Raw genomic sequence first — 15,779 nt, 5'->3', positions numbered from 1 at the left:
GCAGGTTGTGATAAAGCCTGGAATCTAACTTGGGTCTGTAGTGACGCCTCTAGCACTGAGATGCAGTGATCGCTGCGCCACTCGGGAGCCCAATAGCAAGACTGAGAAGTCAAGAGTTTGGCACATGTCATTGACTAAATGTATTATAATGTATGTTTCGGTTTGAGTCAAGTTGAAGCAGGGAATCATTATATTTGGTGTAATGTCCTAACATTCTAATTATTCTATCCTCTGACTATATTATTAGTAAATCAATGACTCCATCTGGACCAGCTAACACACAGGTACGTCTTTATTCAGAAAAGACAGGTGAATGTGTACATCATTGTTCATTCTGTGTGACCTTTCAACTCTTGAAAGAGCATCTACTTGTCCCTCCCTCTCTCCTGTACGTCCTCCTCTTCCTCTCTTCTGTACCTCTTCACTCCTCCAAGTCCTCTCTCCTGTACCTCTACACTCCTCCTCGTCCTCTCTCCTGTACTCCTACACTCCTCCTTGTCCTCTCTCATGTACCTCTTCACTCCTCCTCTTCCTCTCTCCTGTACCTCTTCACTCCTCCTCCTCCTCTCTCCTGTACCTCTTCACTCCTCCTCTCTCCTGTACCTCTTCACACCTCCTCCTCTCTCTCTCCTGTACCTCTTCACTCCTCTTCCTCTCTCCTGTACCCCTTCACTCCTCCTCTACCTCTCTCCTGTACCTCTTCACTCCTCATCTCCCTCTCCCTCTCTCTCCTGTCTCAGGGTTTGGGGCTTAGGGCTGGGTCCGGGGGTTTTGCGTCCCGACAGGATAGGTGGCAGGATGGGTTTGGCGTTGGAGCCTGGGCGTGCCATGGTGGCGGTGGCGCCCGGAGAGAGGAGCTCGGAGCCGGGGCGAGGGGCGTCAGGAGTGTGGCCAGATTCTACTTGATCTGGGGGAGAAACAAGTACACAACCAATGAGTTACTAATACTTGGAAAGATGTGTGCTTTCATTTATACAGAGGATCCATAACTGGTATATCTAGGGAGGAGACATACAGTTAAAGTCGGAAGTTTACATACACCTCAGCCAATTACATTTAAACTCACAATTCCTGACATTTAATCCAGGTAAAAATTCCCTCTTAGGTCAGTTAGGATCACCACTTTATTTTAAGAATGTGAAATGTCAGAATAATAGTAGAGAGAATGATTTATTTTTTATTTCTTTCATCACATTCCCAGTGGGTCAAAAGTTTACATACTCAATTAGTATTTGGTAGCATTGCCTTTATATTGTTTAACTTGGGTCAAACGTTTCGGGTAGCCTTCCACAAGCTTCCCACAATAAATTGGGTGAATTTTGTCCCATTCCTCCTGACAAAGCTGGTGTAACTGAGTCAGGTTTGTAGGCCTTCTTGCTCGCACAAACTTTTTCAGTCCTGCCCACACATTTTCTATAGGATTGAGGTCAGGGCTTTGTGATGGTCACTCCAATACCTTGACTTTATTGTCCTTAAGCCATTTTGCCACAACTTTGGAAGTATGCTTGGGGTCATTGCCCATTTGGAAGACCCATTTGCGACCAAGCTTTAACTTCCTGACTGATGTCTTGAGATGTTGCTTCAATATAGCCACATAATTTTACATCTTCATGATGCCATCTATTTTGTGAAGTGCACCAGTCCCTCCTGCAGCAAAGCACCCCCACAACATGATGTTGCCATCCCCGTGCTTCACGGTTGGGATGGTGTTCTTCAGCTTGCAAGCATCCCCCTTTTTCTTCCAAACGTAACAATGGTCATCATGGCAAAACAGTTCTAATTTTGTTTCATCAGACCAGAGGACATTTCTCCAAAAAGTACTTTGTCCCCATGTGCAGTTGCAAACCATAGTCTGGCTTTTTTATGGCGGTTTTGGAGCAGTAGCTTCTTCCTTGCTGAGCGGCCTTTCAGGTTATGTCGATATAGGACTCGTTTTACTGTGGATATAGCTACTTTTGTACCTTTCCTGCAGCATCTTCACAAGGTCCTTTGCTGTTGTTCTGGGATTGATTTGCATTTTTCGCATTTCTAGGAGACAGAACTTGTCTCCTTCCTGAGCGGTATGACGACTGCGTGGTCCAATGGTGTTTAAACTTGCATACTATTGTTTGTACAGATAAACGTGGTACCTTCAGGTGTTTGGAAATTTCTCCCGAGGATGAATCAGACTTCTGGAGGTCTACAATTTTTATCTGAGGTCTTGGCTGATTTCTTTTGATTTTCCCATGATGTCAAGCAAAGAGGCTCTGAGTTTGAAGGTAGGCCTTTGTCACGTTCGTCGAAAAGAGGAGACCAAAGCGCAGCGTGAATTGAATACATATTATATTTTAATGAAGACAGACACTAAACAAACTACAAAAAACAACAAAATGAACGTGAAGCTATACTACAAACGTGCAGACACAGGCAACTAGACAGACAATAACCCACAAAATACCCAAAGAAGATAGCTGCCTAAATATGGTTCCCAATCAGAGACAACGATACACACCTGCTTCTAATTGAGAACCAATCTAGGCAACCATAGACATATATAAACACCTAGATAGTAAACAACCCCAAAAACCTATAAAACCCCTAGACAGTACAAAAAACACATACATCACCCATGTCACACCCTGACCTAACCAAAACAATAAAGAAAACAAAGAATACTCAGGTCTGGGTGTGACAGCCTTGAAATACATTCACAGGTACACCTCCAATTGACTCAAATGCATGACAGAAGCTTCTAAAGCCATGACATCATTTTCTGGAATGTTCCAAGCTGTTTAATGGCACAGTCAACTTAGTGTATGTAAACTTCTGACCCACTGGAATTGTGATTTAGTGAATTAGAAATGAAATAATCTGTCTGTAAACAACTGTTGGGAAAATTACTTGTCATGCACAAAGTAGATGTCCTAACCAACTTGCCAAAACTATAGTTTGTTAACAAGGAATTTGTGGAGTGGTTGAAAAACTAGTTTTAATGTCTCCAACCTAAGTGTATGTAGACTTCCGACTTCAACTGTAGATTATCATACATCTACAACAAGAGAATCACACTAGAAAGTATTGAGGGAACAGAGAGAAAGAGATTGATGACTAGCCAACACAGTTCTATGAGGTAGAAGAATAAGTGTCATGACAAAATGTCCACCTGCTAGAGAGAGAGACATGAAGAAAGGCAGAGACAGAGAGAGATACAGAGAGGGAGCCAGTCATTGGTCAAAACGAGAGGAGATTGAGCTAGGGTAAGTCACCTTTCAGCATGTCCAGGTTGTGTCCCAGAGAGGAGACATCCAGGGGCTCCACGGTGGTGTCCAAGCCCAGGTCTGAACACCCGGCTGGCCCTGCTGTCTCTGAGAAGGCCCCTGCTGAGCTGGGAATGGACAGGCCAGAACTAGCACGGGAGTCATCAGAGCTGATACCAGGGGGGAGAGAGAGAGACAGGGTAAGAGAGAGAGAGACAGGGTAAGAGAGAGAGAGAGACAGGGTAAGAGAGACAGGGTAAGAGAGAGAGAGAGAGAGAGAGAGAGAGAGAGAGAGAGAAAATCATGGGAAAAGACAGACAGTGAGAGAAAGACAGGCAGAAAGAGACAGGGGAAGAAGAGAGAGAGACAGTGGAAGAAAGAGAGAGACAGTGTAAGAAAGAGAGAGAGAGAGAGAGAGAGACAGGGGAAGAGAAAATCATGGGAAAAGACAGAGACAGTGAGAGAAAGACAGGCAGAAAGAGACAGAGGAAGACACAGAGAGAGACAGGGGAAGACGAGAGAGAGAGAGAGACAGGGGAAGAAGAGAGAGAGACAGTGGAAGAAAGAGAGAGAGAGACATGGGAAGAGAGAGAGAGAGAGACAGGGAAAGAGAGAAGGGGAAGAAGAGAGAGAGACAGTGGAAGAAAGAGAGAGAGAGACAGGGAAAGAGAGAAAGAGAGAGAGAGAGAGACAGGGGAAGAGAGAGAGAGAGAGACAGGGGAAGAAAGAGAGAGAGAGAGCGAGAGACAGAGAGAGTAAAACAGAGAGAGAGAGAAAAACAGAGAGCGAGAGAGAGAGAGAGAGAAACAGAGAGAGAGAGAGAGACAGGGGAAGAGAAAATCATGGGAAAAGACAGAGACAGTGAGAGAAAGACAGGCAGAAAGAGACAGGGGAAGACGAGAGAGAGTCAGAGACAGGGGAAGAAGAGAGAGAGAGACAGGGGAAGAAGAGAGAGAGTAAAACAGAGAGAGAGAGAGAGTAAAACAGAGAGAGAGAGAGAGTAAAACAGAGCGAGAGAGAGAGTAAAACAGAGAGAGAGAGAGAGTAAAACAGAGAGAGAGAGACAGAGAGAGAGACAGAGAGAGAGACAGAGACAGAGACAGAGAGAGACAGAGACAGAGAGAGAGAGAGACAGAGACAGAGAGAGAGAGTAAAACAGAGAGAGAGAGAGAGACAGAGAGAGAGAGAGAGAGAGTAAAACAGCGAGTGTGAGAGAGAGAGTAAAACAGAGAGAGTAAAACAGAGAGAAAGAGAGAGAGAGAGAGAGACAGACAGACAGGTGCAGAGAAATAATAAAGACAAGTGAAAAGGAGAAAGCAATGGAGCTGCCAAGTGTGTGTATGTACATTTCTGTTACAGTAGGTAGACTGGTAGAAACCTGACACACAGTATTAAAGTCTCATTGGCAGGTTGGCTCTGTCCCAGTCTAGTCTCACACTGACACAACCCCTCCTTCTCAAAGGGCTGTCAGGAACATATTCTGTTGTGAAACCAGATACTTGAGGAGGAGAGAAAGTGATGGAACGCACCATCAGCGATAAGACACTCCTCCGTCAAATATGTCCCATAGAGAGAGACAGGTAAAACATATCCCATACAGGTGGTATCAGACAGTCTGTGTTGAAGGCAAATTGGCCTAAGCATGTAGACTTCCAGATCTTTTATAACCATGAAAACTGGGTTAAATTTGTACCAATTAATGGAGGTTATGTCATTAGGTACAGTGCATTCAGAAAGTATTCAGACCCCTTGAATTCTTCCACATTTTGTTATGTTAAAGCCTTATTCTAAATTGTATTAAATATTTATTTTCCTCATCAATCTACACACAATACCCCATAATGACAAAGCAAAAACAGTTTTTTGGAAATATTTGCTAATTTATGAAAAATTATCAATATCACATTTACATAACTATTCAGACCCTACTCAGTACTTTGTTGAAGCACCTTTGGCAGCGATTACCTCTTGGGTATGACGCTACAAGCTTGGCACACCTGTATTTGGGTAGTTTCTCCCATTCTACTCTGCAGATCCTCTCAAGCTCTGTCAGGCTGGATGGGGAGCGTTGCTGCACATATATTTTCAGGTCAAGTTTGGGCTCTGGCTGGGCCACTCAAGGACATTCAGAGACTTGCCCCGAAGCCACTCCTGCGTTGTCTTGGCTGTGTGCTTAGGGTCGTTGTCCTGTTGGAAGGTGAACGTTCGCCACAGTCTGAGGTCCCTCTGTCAGGCTGGATGGGGAGCGTTGCTGCATATATATTTTCAGGTCAAGTTTGGGCTCTGGCTGGGCCACTCAAGGACATTCAGAGACTTGCCCCGAAGCCACTCCTGCGTTGTCTTGGCTGTGTGCTTAGGGTCGTTGTCCTGTTGGAAGGTGAACGTTCGCCACAGTCTGAGGTCCTGAGCGCTCTGGAGCAGGTTTTCATCAAGGATCTCTCTGTACTTTGCTCTCTTCATCTTTGCCTCGAACCTGCCAGCTCTAGGAAGAGAGTCTTGGTGGTTCCAAACTTCTTCCATTTAAGAATGATGGAGGCCACTGCATTCTTGGGGACCTTCAATGCTGCAGACATGTTCTGGTACCCTTCTCCAGATCCTCGTCTCGGAGCTCTTCCATGAATTAGTTTTGGCTCTGACATGCACTGTCAACTGTGGGACATTACTGTATATAGATGTGTGCCTTTCCAAATCATGTCCAATCAATTAAATTGACCCCAGGTGGACTCCAATCAAGTTGTAAAAACATCAAGGAGTTCAATTTCGAGTCTCATAGCGAAGGGTCTGAATACTTATGTAAATAAGGTATGTTTTTTTATTTTTTATAAATAAGCTAAAATTTTGATTAGATTGAGACAAAAATAAAATATCTAATCCATTCTAGAACAAGGCTGTAACGTAACAAAATGTGGAACAAGTCAAGAGGTCTGAATACTTTGTGAACGCCCTGTATGTCATTAGGTATGTCATTCCATGGACTTTACCATGGGATAGGTTCAGACATCATTCTGTTGAACATCTTCGTTTTTTAATGGATTGGTTGCTATGAATAACTGACTAACAAAGGACATTCTAAAACACCTCCCACGCCTATACTTATATCCAAAGCCAACAAGGAGGATTTTAGAAAGATCTATTCAATCAATAATTAAAGAAGTTATTCAGTAAAATAGAGTTGCTGGATTGGCACAGCTATTTCAACTAAAACAAGAGCATAACAACACTACTTTACAGGTCACAAGAAAATAGGTAAGAAAATCACTTAGTGGCAGTAATTTGCTGATGTGAGGGACTTAAACCTCCCTCCCTCCCTTAAACCTATACTCCCTGTTGGTTCTACGTTAACAAATGACCTTCAGCTCTCAGACATGCTGTATACACAGAAATGCTTATTTCACCGGTGTAAGTCGTAAGCTGTGTTAATGGTTATTCCAGTGTACACAGGGAGGAGGCATTAGGAGGGACAGATATCCATCAATGTTGAGGTGTACAGAGACTTGTCCCCAGATGGTGTGGAGTTGTTACCTGAGAACTCAGTAAAGAAGAAGCTCTTGAACACATAAGGTCAGCCAGTGAATACTACTACATAAGGTCAGCCAGTGAATACTACTACATAAGGTCAGCCAGTGAATACTACTACATAAGGTCAGCCAGTGAATACTACTACATAAGGTCAGCCAGTAAATACTACTACATAAGGTCAGCCAGTGAATACTACTACATAAGGTCAGCCAGTGAATACTAGTACATAAGGTCAGCCAGTGAATACTAGTACATAAGGTCAGCCAGTAAATACTAGTACATAAGGTCAGCCAGTGAATACTACTACATAAGGTCAGCCAGTGAATACTAGTACATAAGGTCAGCCAGTGAATACTAGTACATAAGGTCAGCCAGTGAATACTAGTACATAAGGTCAGCCAGTGAATACTAGTACATAAGGTCAGCCAGTGAATACTACTACATAAGGTCAGCCAGTGAATACTAGTACATAAGGTCAGCCAGTGAATACTACTACATAAGGTCAGCCAGTAAATACTAGTACATAAGGTCAGCCAGTGAATACTACTACATAAGGTCAGCCAGTGAATACTACTACATAAGGTCAGCCAGTGAATACTAGTACATAAGGTCAGCCAGTGAATACTACTACATAAGGTCAGCCAGTGAATACTACTACATAAGGTCAGCCAGTGAATACTAGTACATAAGGTCAGCCAGTGAATACTACTACATAAGGTCAGCCAGTGAATACTAGTACATAAGGTCAGCCAGTGAATACTACTACATAAGGTCAGCCAGTGAATACTACTACATAAGGTCAGCCAGTGAATACTAGTACATAAGGTCAGCCAGTGAATACTACTACATAAGGTCAGCCAGCGAATACTACTACATAAGGTCAGCCAGTGAATACTACTACATAAGGTCAGCCAGTGAAAACTACTACATAAGGTCAGCCAGTGAATACTAGTACATAAGGTCAGCCAGTGAATACTAGTACATAAGGTCAGCCAGTGAATACTACTACATAAGGTCAGCCAGCGAATACTAGTACATAAGGTCAGCCAGTGAATACTACTACATAAGGTCAGCCAGTGAATACTACTACATAAGGTCAGCCAGCGAATACTAGTACATAAGGTCAGCCAGTGAATACTACTACATAAGGTCAGCCAGTGAATACTACTACATAAGGTCAGCCAGTGAATACTACTACATAAGGTCAGCCAGTGAATACTACTACATAAGGTCAGCCAGTGAATACTAACACAAGTGTGTGCACTGCTCTTGATCAATCATAATAAGATAGATTGGAACGTTTCAGTCTATTAGAAAATAATAAAGTTCAGCATTACAGTGGATGCTAGTCCCCTAGGGGACTATACTATACAAATACAACAGCAGTGGATGCTAGTCCCCTAGGGGACTATACTATACAAATACAACAGCAGTGGATGCTAGTCCCCTAGGGGACTATACTATACAAATACAACAGCAGTGGATGCTAGTCCCCTAGGGGACTATACTATACAAATACAACAGCAGTGGATGCTAGTCCCCTAGGGGACTATACTATACAAATACAACAGCAGTGGATACTAGTCCCCTAGGGGACTATACTATACAAATACAACAGCAGTGGATGCTAGTCCCCTAGGGGACTATACTATACAAATACAACAGCAGTGGATGCTAGTCCCCTAGGGGACTATACTATACAAATACAACAGCAGTGGATGCTAGTCCCCTAGGGGACTATACTATACAAATACAACAGCAGTGGATGCTAGTCCCCTAGGGGACTATACTATACAAATACAACAGCAGTGGATGCTAGTCCCCTAGGGGACTATACTATACAAATACAACAGCAGTGGATGCTAGTCCCCTAGGGGACTATACAAATACAACAGCAGTGGATGCTAGTCCCCTAGGGGACTATACAAATACAACAGCAGTGGATGCTAGTCCCCTAGGGGACTATACTATACAAATACAACAGCAGTGGATGCTAGTCCCCTAAGGGACTATACTATACAAATACAACAGCAGTGGATGCTAGTCCCCTAGGGGACTATACAAATACAACAGCAGTGGATGCTAGTCCCCTAGGGGACTATACAAATACAACAGCAGTGGATGCTAGTCCCCTAGGGGACTATACTATACAAATACAACAGCAGTGGATGCTAGTCCCCTAGGGGACTATACTATACAAATACAACAGCAGTGGATGCTAGTCCCCTAGGGGACTATACTATACAAATACAACAGCAGTGGATGCTAGTCCCCTAGGGGACTATACTATACAAATACAACAGCAGTGGATGCTAGTCCCCTAGGGGACTATACTATACAAATACAACAGCAGTGGATGCTAGTCCCCTAGGGGACTATACTATACAAATACAACAGCAGTGGATGCTAGTCCCCTAGGGGACTATACTATACAAATACAACAGCAGTGGATGCTAGTCCCCTAGGGGACTATACTATACAAATACAACAGCAGTGGATGCTAGTCCCCTAGGGGACTATACTATACAAATACAACAGCAGTGGATGCTAGTCCCCTAGGGGACTATACTATACAAATACAACAGCAGTGGATGCTAGTCCCCTAGGGGACTATACTATACAAATACAACAGCAGTGGATGCTAGTCCCCTAGGGGACTATACTATACAAATACAACAGCAGTGGATGCTAGTCCCCTAGGGGACTATACAAATACAACAGCGGTGGATATAGTTGAGACTATACAAGTTAAGACTATAATAGTGTGTGTGTGTGTTGGGTACAGACCTGCTATTCTCTGAGTGGTTGTGTTGTCTGTCATGGCTGGCTCTAGGCATCATGGGGGATGAGAGGGTGGGGTCCCGCTGCATCTGAGAGGCCAATGATGATGGAGCTGTGAGAACGCACCTGGGAGACACACACACACACATACATAAACCTTAGACATAACATGTCATAACATGATAGCGTCAACATGATAGAATCACGAGCTTGGTAAGAGATTGTAGCTGCAACACATTGGTGATATGCAGAGCTTCGTTATACCTAAACAACATCTGATATGAAATCTATCACTTTAAACTGAGCCTCAGTGATGAGGTTGCCAGGAGCAGCAGGATATTGCAGCGGAGCGCGATACAAGACGTAGCACTCACAATAAACATCTGTTCATGTGCACAGATGCGCTTCACGCAACATGATAGCTATGGAGCCTTGTGATTCATACTCTTAGTTGTTGCAGAAGTCGGCCTGATATTGCTGTTTACACCGTGCATCGCTGACTTCCTTAAATCTCAACAGATGCTTGTATGTGTTTCTCACACATAAAATATAAACACACATAGTTGGTATTGTTCTGAAGGTGACCATCCTACCCAACATGCATCTGAAAACACATTCTCAGTAAAACAAGAGACGTTATGCAGAAATTGACATAGAGTATATCTCCTGTTGGCTAGAGTGTGAATGGCAGCGGGGGGTGATCTTTACTCCTAAAAACAAACAAACAAACAAACAAACAAACACACACACACACACACACACACACACACACACACACACACACACACACACACACACACACACACACACACACACACACACACACACACACACACACACACACACACACACACACACACACACACACACACACACACACACACACACACACACACACACACTTTTCACCATGACCTATCTAGCTCCCTCTGCTGTTGGCATGCAATACAACACCATTCTACCACATGACCTTGTAACCTGCCACTTCAACATCAGGGTCAAATGTGGCCAATCAGGACAACAGGAGAGGCTGTTGATGCCTATAATAGCTGTTGATTTGAAGTGTACACTCCAATCAAGTCTGAGTGGTAGGGTATAGTGCACCTCTTGAAGAGCTGGGTGTAGGCTTTGGGACTCTTCCCCATCAGAGCCTCTCTGACCAGCTGCTGCCGTCTGTGGATGGAGGCCATCTCCTACGGCCCAGAGAGAGAGATACAGTATTTAAACATGATGCTGTATCTGTGGATGGAGGCCATCTCCTACGGCCCAGAGAGAGAGATACAGTATTTAAACATGACGCTGTATCTGTGGATGGAGGCCAGCTCCTACGGCCCAGAGAGAGAGATACAGTATTTAAACATGACGCTGTATCTGTGGATGGAGGCCAGCTCCTACGGCCCAGAGAGAGAGATACAGTATTTAAACATGATTCTGTATCTGTGGATGGAGGCCAGCTCCTACGGCCCAGAGAGAGAGATACAGTATTTAAACATGACGCTGTATCTGTGGATGGAGGCCAGCTCCTACGGCCCAGAGAGAGAGATACAGTATTTAAACATGATGCTGTATCTGTGGATGGAGGCCAGCTCCTACGGCCCAGAGAGAGAGATACAGTATTTAAACATGATGCTGTATCTGTGGATGGACCAGCTCCTACGGCCCAGAGAGAGAGAGATACAGTATTTAAACATGATGCTGTATCTGTGGATGGACCAGCTCCTACGGCCCAGAGAGAGAGATACAGTATTTAAACATGATGCTGTATCTGTGGATGGACCAGCTCCTACAGCCCAGAGAGAGAGATACAGTATTTAAACATGATGCTGTATTTGTGGATGGAGGCCAGCTCCTACGGCCCAGAGAGAGAGATACAGTATTTAAACATGATGCTGTATCTGTGGATGGACCAGCTCCTACAGCCCAGAGAGAGAGATACAGTATTTAAACATGATGCTGGCGTGGATGAATAAGGATATCTAGCTCAGCAATAACAACCCTGATATCAATCAGTCAGATGATTGGGCTCGATCCCTCAAACTCAACTCTGGACCTCAAAGCCAGTTCCACTGCAGTTTGACATTGTTCCCCTCTAATCAGGGACTGATAGTGACCTGGGACACCAGGTGTGAGCAATTAATGATCAGGAAGAAGAGAAAACCAGCAGGCTCCGGACCTCGTGGGGTCAGAGTTGAGTATCTCTGATCTAGATCACTGTGATCAACAGCACAAGGCAGACAGACTTGGTACAGGGGGTTCACCTAGGGTTGCAAACTACCTGTAATATACCCTGCCATACTGACCCTAGGTGTACGACTCCTGTCCTCCAGGTATACAGTCCAGCTGTATTCTCTTTCTTCCTGACACTACGTTGATTAATCAATGTTTGGCCAGAGAGTGCACACACCTGGTTCCTCGGGACTGGATCAGTCAGATCCAACTAATCAACTGCTCGCCAAGACCTTGATTGGTTGAATCAGACTAATTAGTGCTGGGCTGAAACAAAAGCCTGAATACCATAGTTGACCAGGTGCAGGCTTGGTGACTACTGACATGTGTGTGTGTGTGTGGGTGTTGTGACTCACTGCTGAGGTCTTCTGTGGGGTGAGCTGGGCCTGGACCTTGTTGTAGTACTTCCTACAGTTGTGGTCTGAGGGGTCCATGTCTGGAGCGGAGCAGGACATAAAGACTGTCTCTGGCCTGGTGGAGGGGGCTGGGGGCGCCTCGTCCACTAGGTAGTCCCTCTTCAACTCTGCCACAGATGCTGACACGTTAATGACACACTTGATCGCACATATATGTGCTGTAATGCACACAAACACCTACCTGTGGGGGTGTCTGTGGTGCTCTGGTCCTCTCCTCCCTGCTCCTCCACTCCCAGATAGTCCTTCACCACCTGCCTCAGGGTTCTGTATGCCTCCACTGGCTCATCTGAACACACACACACACACACACACACACACACACACACACTATTAAAACAATCTCCATACATTTGTACAGCAAGTATGCGTATCTTTCTTCGCATCCCGGTCGTGTCCACGCTCGCACGCACACACACACACACACACACGCCCCTCGCCAGACTTTAGATTATTTAGATAAATCTCTTAAAGTAACGGTCCAGCGTTTCCAGATTTCTCAGAAATATGACCTATCATTTATTACAATATGTGTGAAATAGTTTTCCTTCCAAAATATGGTAATTAAGTATGTTAAAAAGCAGATTTTCTGGTTTGGAATGGTGTGGGCGTATACCGGTCATTAAAAATATTCAGGCGAGTAGGCTGCTGATTGGCTATATTATATTCAGGCGAGTAGGCTGCTGATTGGCTGTATTATATTCAGGCGAGTAGGTCGCTGATTGGCTGTATTATATTCAGGCGAGTAGGCTGCTGATTGGCTGTATTATATTCAGGCGAGTAGGCCGCTGATTGGCTGTATTATATTCAGGCGAGTAGGTCGCTGATTGGCTGTATTATATTCAGGCGAGTAGGTCGCTGATTGGCTGTATTATATTCAGGCGAGTAGGCTGCTGATTGGCTGTATTATATTCAAGTTTGAGGCGGGGGGTTTCTTCTCTCTAATTTATGCTTTGGACACAAATACAAATAAAGGACATGCCAACAACATTATTTGGGTAAGAGATAAGAGAACATTAACTTTTAAAAATAAGATTTTCACTGGACCGTTGTAGGTAGTTTCTATAGGAACGCACATTTGGGTGTGGCCAGACATTTTTTGTTTCTTTATATGGTAGGACACAGGTCAACTCTGAAAGCTTCAGTTGGTTCATGGAGTGAAAACCATCACAAGAACCATTAAAACCATGATAGACAACATGGGTATGCATCTTCAGTACCAGTCAAAAGTTTGAACACACCTACTCATTCCAGGGTTTTTCTTATTTTTTTAAAACTATTTTCTACATTGTAGAATACTATTGAAGACATCATAACACATAATATAATAACACATATGGAATCATGTCGTAACCAACAAAGTGTTAAACAAATAAAAATAGATCTTATTTAATATTTGAGATTCTTCGAAGTTGCCACCCTTTGCCTTGATGACAGCTTTGCACACTCTTGGCATTCTCTCAACCAGCTTCATGAGGTCATGAGTCACCTGGAATGCATTTCAATTAACAGGTGTGCCTTGTTAAAAGTGAATTTGTGGAATTTCATTCCTTCTTAATGCGTTTTTGCCAATTAGTTGTGTTTTGACACAACAAAACGTGGAAAAGGTCAAGGGGTGTGTGTACCTGAGTGGCCTAGTTACAGTTTTCACCTCAATCGGCTTGAAAATCTATGGCAAGACTTGAAAATGATCAGAAACCAACTTGACAGTTTGAAGAATTTATAATGTGTAAATATCGTACAATCCTGGTGTGCAAAGCTCTTAGAGACTAACCCAGAAAGACTCACAGCAGTAATCGCTGCCAAAGCTGATTCTAACATGTATTGACTCAGGGGTATGAATACTTGTGTAAATGAGATATTTCTATATTTCATAATCACATTTCTAAAAACATGTTTTGACTTTGTCATTAAGGGGTATTGTGTGTAAAAAAACAACATATTTAATCCATGTTGAATTCAGGCTGTAACACAACAAAATGTGGAATAAGTCAAGGGGTGTGAATACTTTCTGAAGGGACTACATACCTATATATCTATATTCTATATACTGGTCTGCATCATCATCAGCTACGTACCACAGGGGATGACGTTGTCGAAGAAGCCTGGGCGCTCTCTGTTGATCAGGGCGTATGTATCCACGCGGGCTACAGCCGTATCTATCTGGGTCTGGGTGTACAGAGCTCTGGTCCTCAGCCGCCTGCCGTACTGCTCCTTGTCTGTGGGGATCATCAGGACGTAACGCGGCTCAAAGTGGCTGTTCTTCAGACTGAACACGCCCTGGGAGAACAGTACACAGAAAATGAGCCTTTCGATTTCCTGCTGCTATGTGAATGTGTGTGTGTTGACGCCCACCTCCAGCTCCATGTGCACACAGCAGGCCAGGCCCTCCCTGGCCACGTCTTCTATGGCCTCACGAGACAGACCATACCAGTGGCCCGCATACTGCATCGTCTGGAGGAATTTACCCTGAAGACAGACAATGGAAGAGCAGAGGGAGAAGGAAAGAAAGAGAGACAGACGGAGAGAGAGAGAGACCGAGAGAGAGACCGAGAGAGGGAGACGGACGGAGAGAGAGAGAGACCGAGAGAGAGACCGAGAGAGGGAGACGGACGGAGAGAGAGAGAGACCGAGAGAGGGAGACCAGGGGGGAGACAAAAAGAAAGAAAACAAAAGTTAACAGAAAGCTGTAAGTTGGGACAGTCTTACTTAGTTAAGAGTCAAATTCATATTCCAAAATGGAAGTGGTCTTCGATGGACCTACTGGGTCCTTCACGACCCCTTTTATGTCCAGAGAAGAGTAACAACCGCAGCTATAATGTCCCCACCTGTGAGGTGAACACCTGACCCCTGCAGTCAGAGGTACCATCACTTCCCCTGCTACCCTGTAGTTCACACAGCCGCTCCCTTTGACCCCTCGTCTACTTGCACCTGGGGCCGATATGCTCGGCGTTACGATCCATCACGCTTTACGACCCTACGGACAGCTCTGAGGACTGTAGCCTACTCTCAAGGTAGGCTACACTTTTCCCAATATTCAGATAGAAATGGAACACATATAATTGGTAAGGCTCTCATGCCCACATTCTAGATATCACATTTCTAGTTGATGTTCTGATATAAGTTGTGCCCTACTGACTATTGAGAGACTCCCTCAGGAGCTCGACACTTGTCGTGCTTAACTTCACCCCCTACTTTTAGAGGGTTGGAAACCATCAGGCCCAAATTACAAAGCACCCTTATCGTTCCTCTGTTGACAGGCTAATTGGAACAATAAAACAAGCACAAGGACCTACTGATTGAGGAACATTTTTGGGATGGAGCTGCTGTGTGTGTGTGTGTGTGTGGTTGGGCATACGAGTCTGATGTACAGTGCATTGTGTGTAGATTGATGAGGATTTATTTGATCCATTTTAGTATAAGGCTGTAACGTAACAAAATGTGGAGAAAGTGAAGGGGTCTGAATACTTTCAGAATGCCCTGTATGTTTCTGTCTCCATCTGAGCTGGTCTGACGTGGTCTGAATGATCCAGGGAGTCTGTGATGTATGTATGTGATAAGGGAGTAAGGCTCTCCACCTTCCTCTGTACTTTAGACTATGCAC

At 44.3% G+C, this 15,779-nt stretch overlaps 1 protein-coding gene across 1 annotated transcript in view; it reads right to left on the bottom strand.

Moving 5' to 3' along the window:
• Nucleotides 1-645: 645 nt before the first annotated feature.
• The window catches only part of LOC139379572 (leucine-rich repeat and guanylate kinase domain-containing protein-like), a 30,791-nt gene continuing 15,657 nt past the window's right edge, over nt 646-15,779 (bottom strand). The window contains exons 13-20 of the mRNA XM_071122387.1: nt 14,531-14,644; nt 14,254-14,455; nt 12,328-12,464; nt 12,119-12,256; nt 10,641-10,729; nt 9,543-9,662; nt 3,246-3,406; nt 646-907 (exon numbers count right to left, since the gene is read on the bottom strand). Of these exons, the coding sequence (XP_070978488.1) occupies nt 702-907; nt 3,246-3,406; nt 9,543-9,662; nt 10,641-10,729; nt 12,119-12,256; nt 12,328-12,464; nt 14,254-14,455; nt 14,531-14,644 (1,167 nt within the window). The 3' untranslated portion in view covers nt 646-701. The remainder of the gene's footprint in view (nt 908-3,245; nt 3,407-9,542; nt 9,663-10,640; nt 10,730-12,118; nt 12,257-12,327; nt 12,465-14,253; nt 14,456-14,530; nt 14,645-15,779) is intronic.

Source organism: Oncorhynchus clarkii, chromosome 21 (genome assembly GCF_045791955.1).
Source record: "Oncorhynchus clarkii lewisi isolate Uvic-CL-2024 chromosome 21, UVic_Ocla_1.0, whole genome shotgun sequence".
Taxonomy (NCBI): domain Eukaryota; kingdom Metazoa; phylum Chordata; class Actinopteri; order Salmoniformes; family Salmonidae; genus Oncorhynchus; species Oncorhynchus clarkii.
The sequence above is the reverse complement of the archived record's forward strand: the minus strand, read 5'-3'. Positions and strand labels throughout refer to the sequence as shown.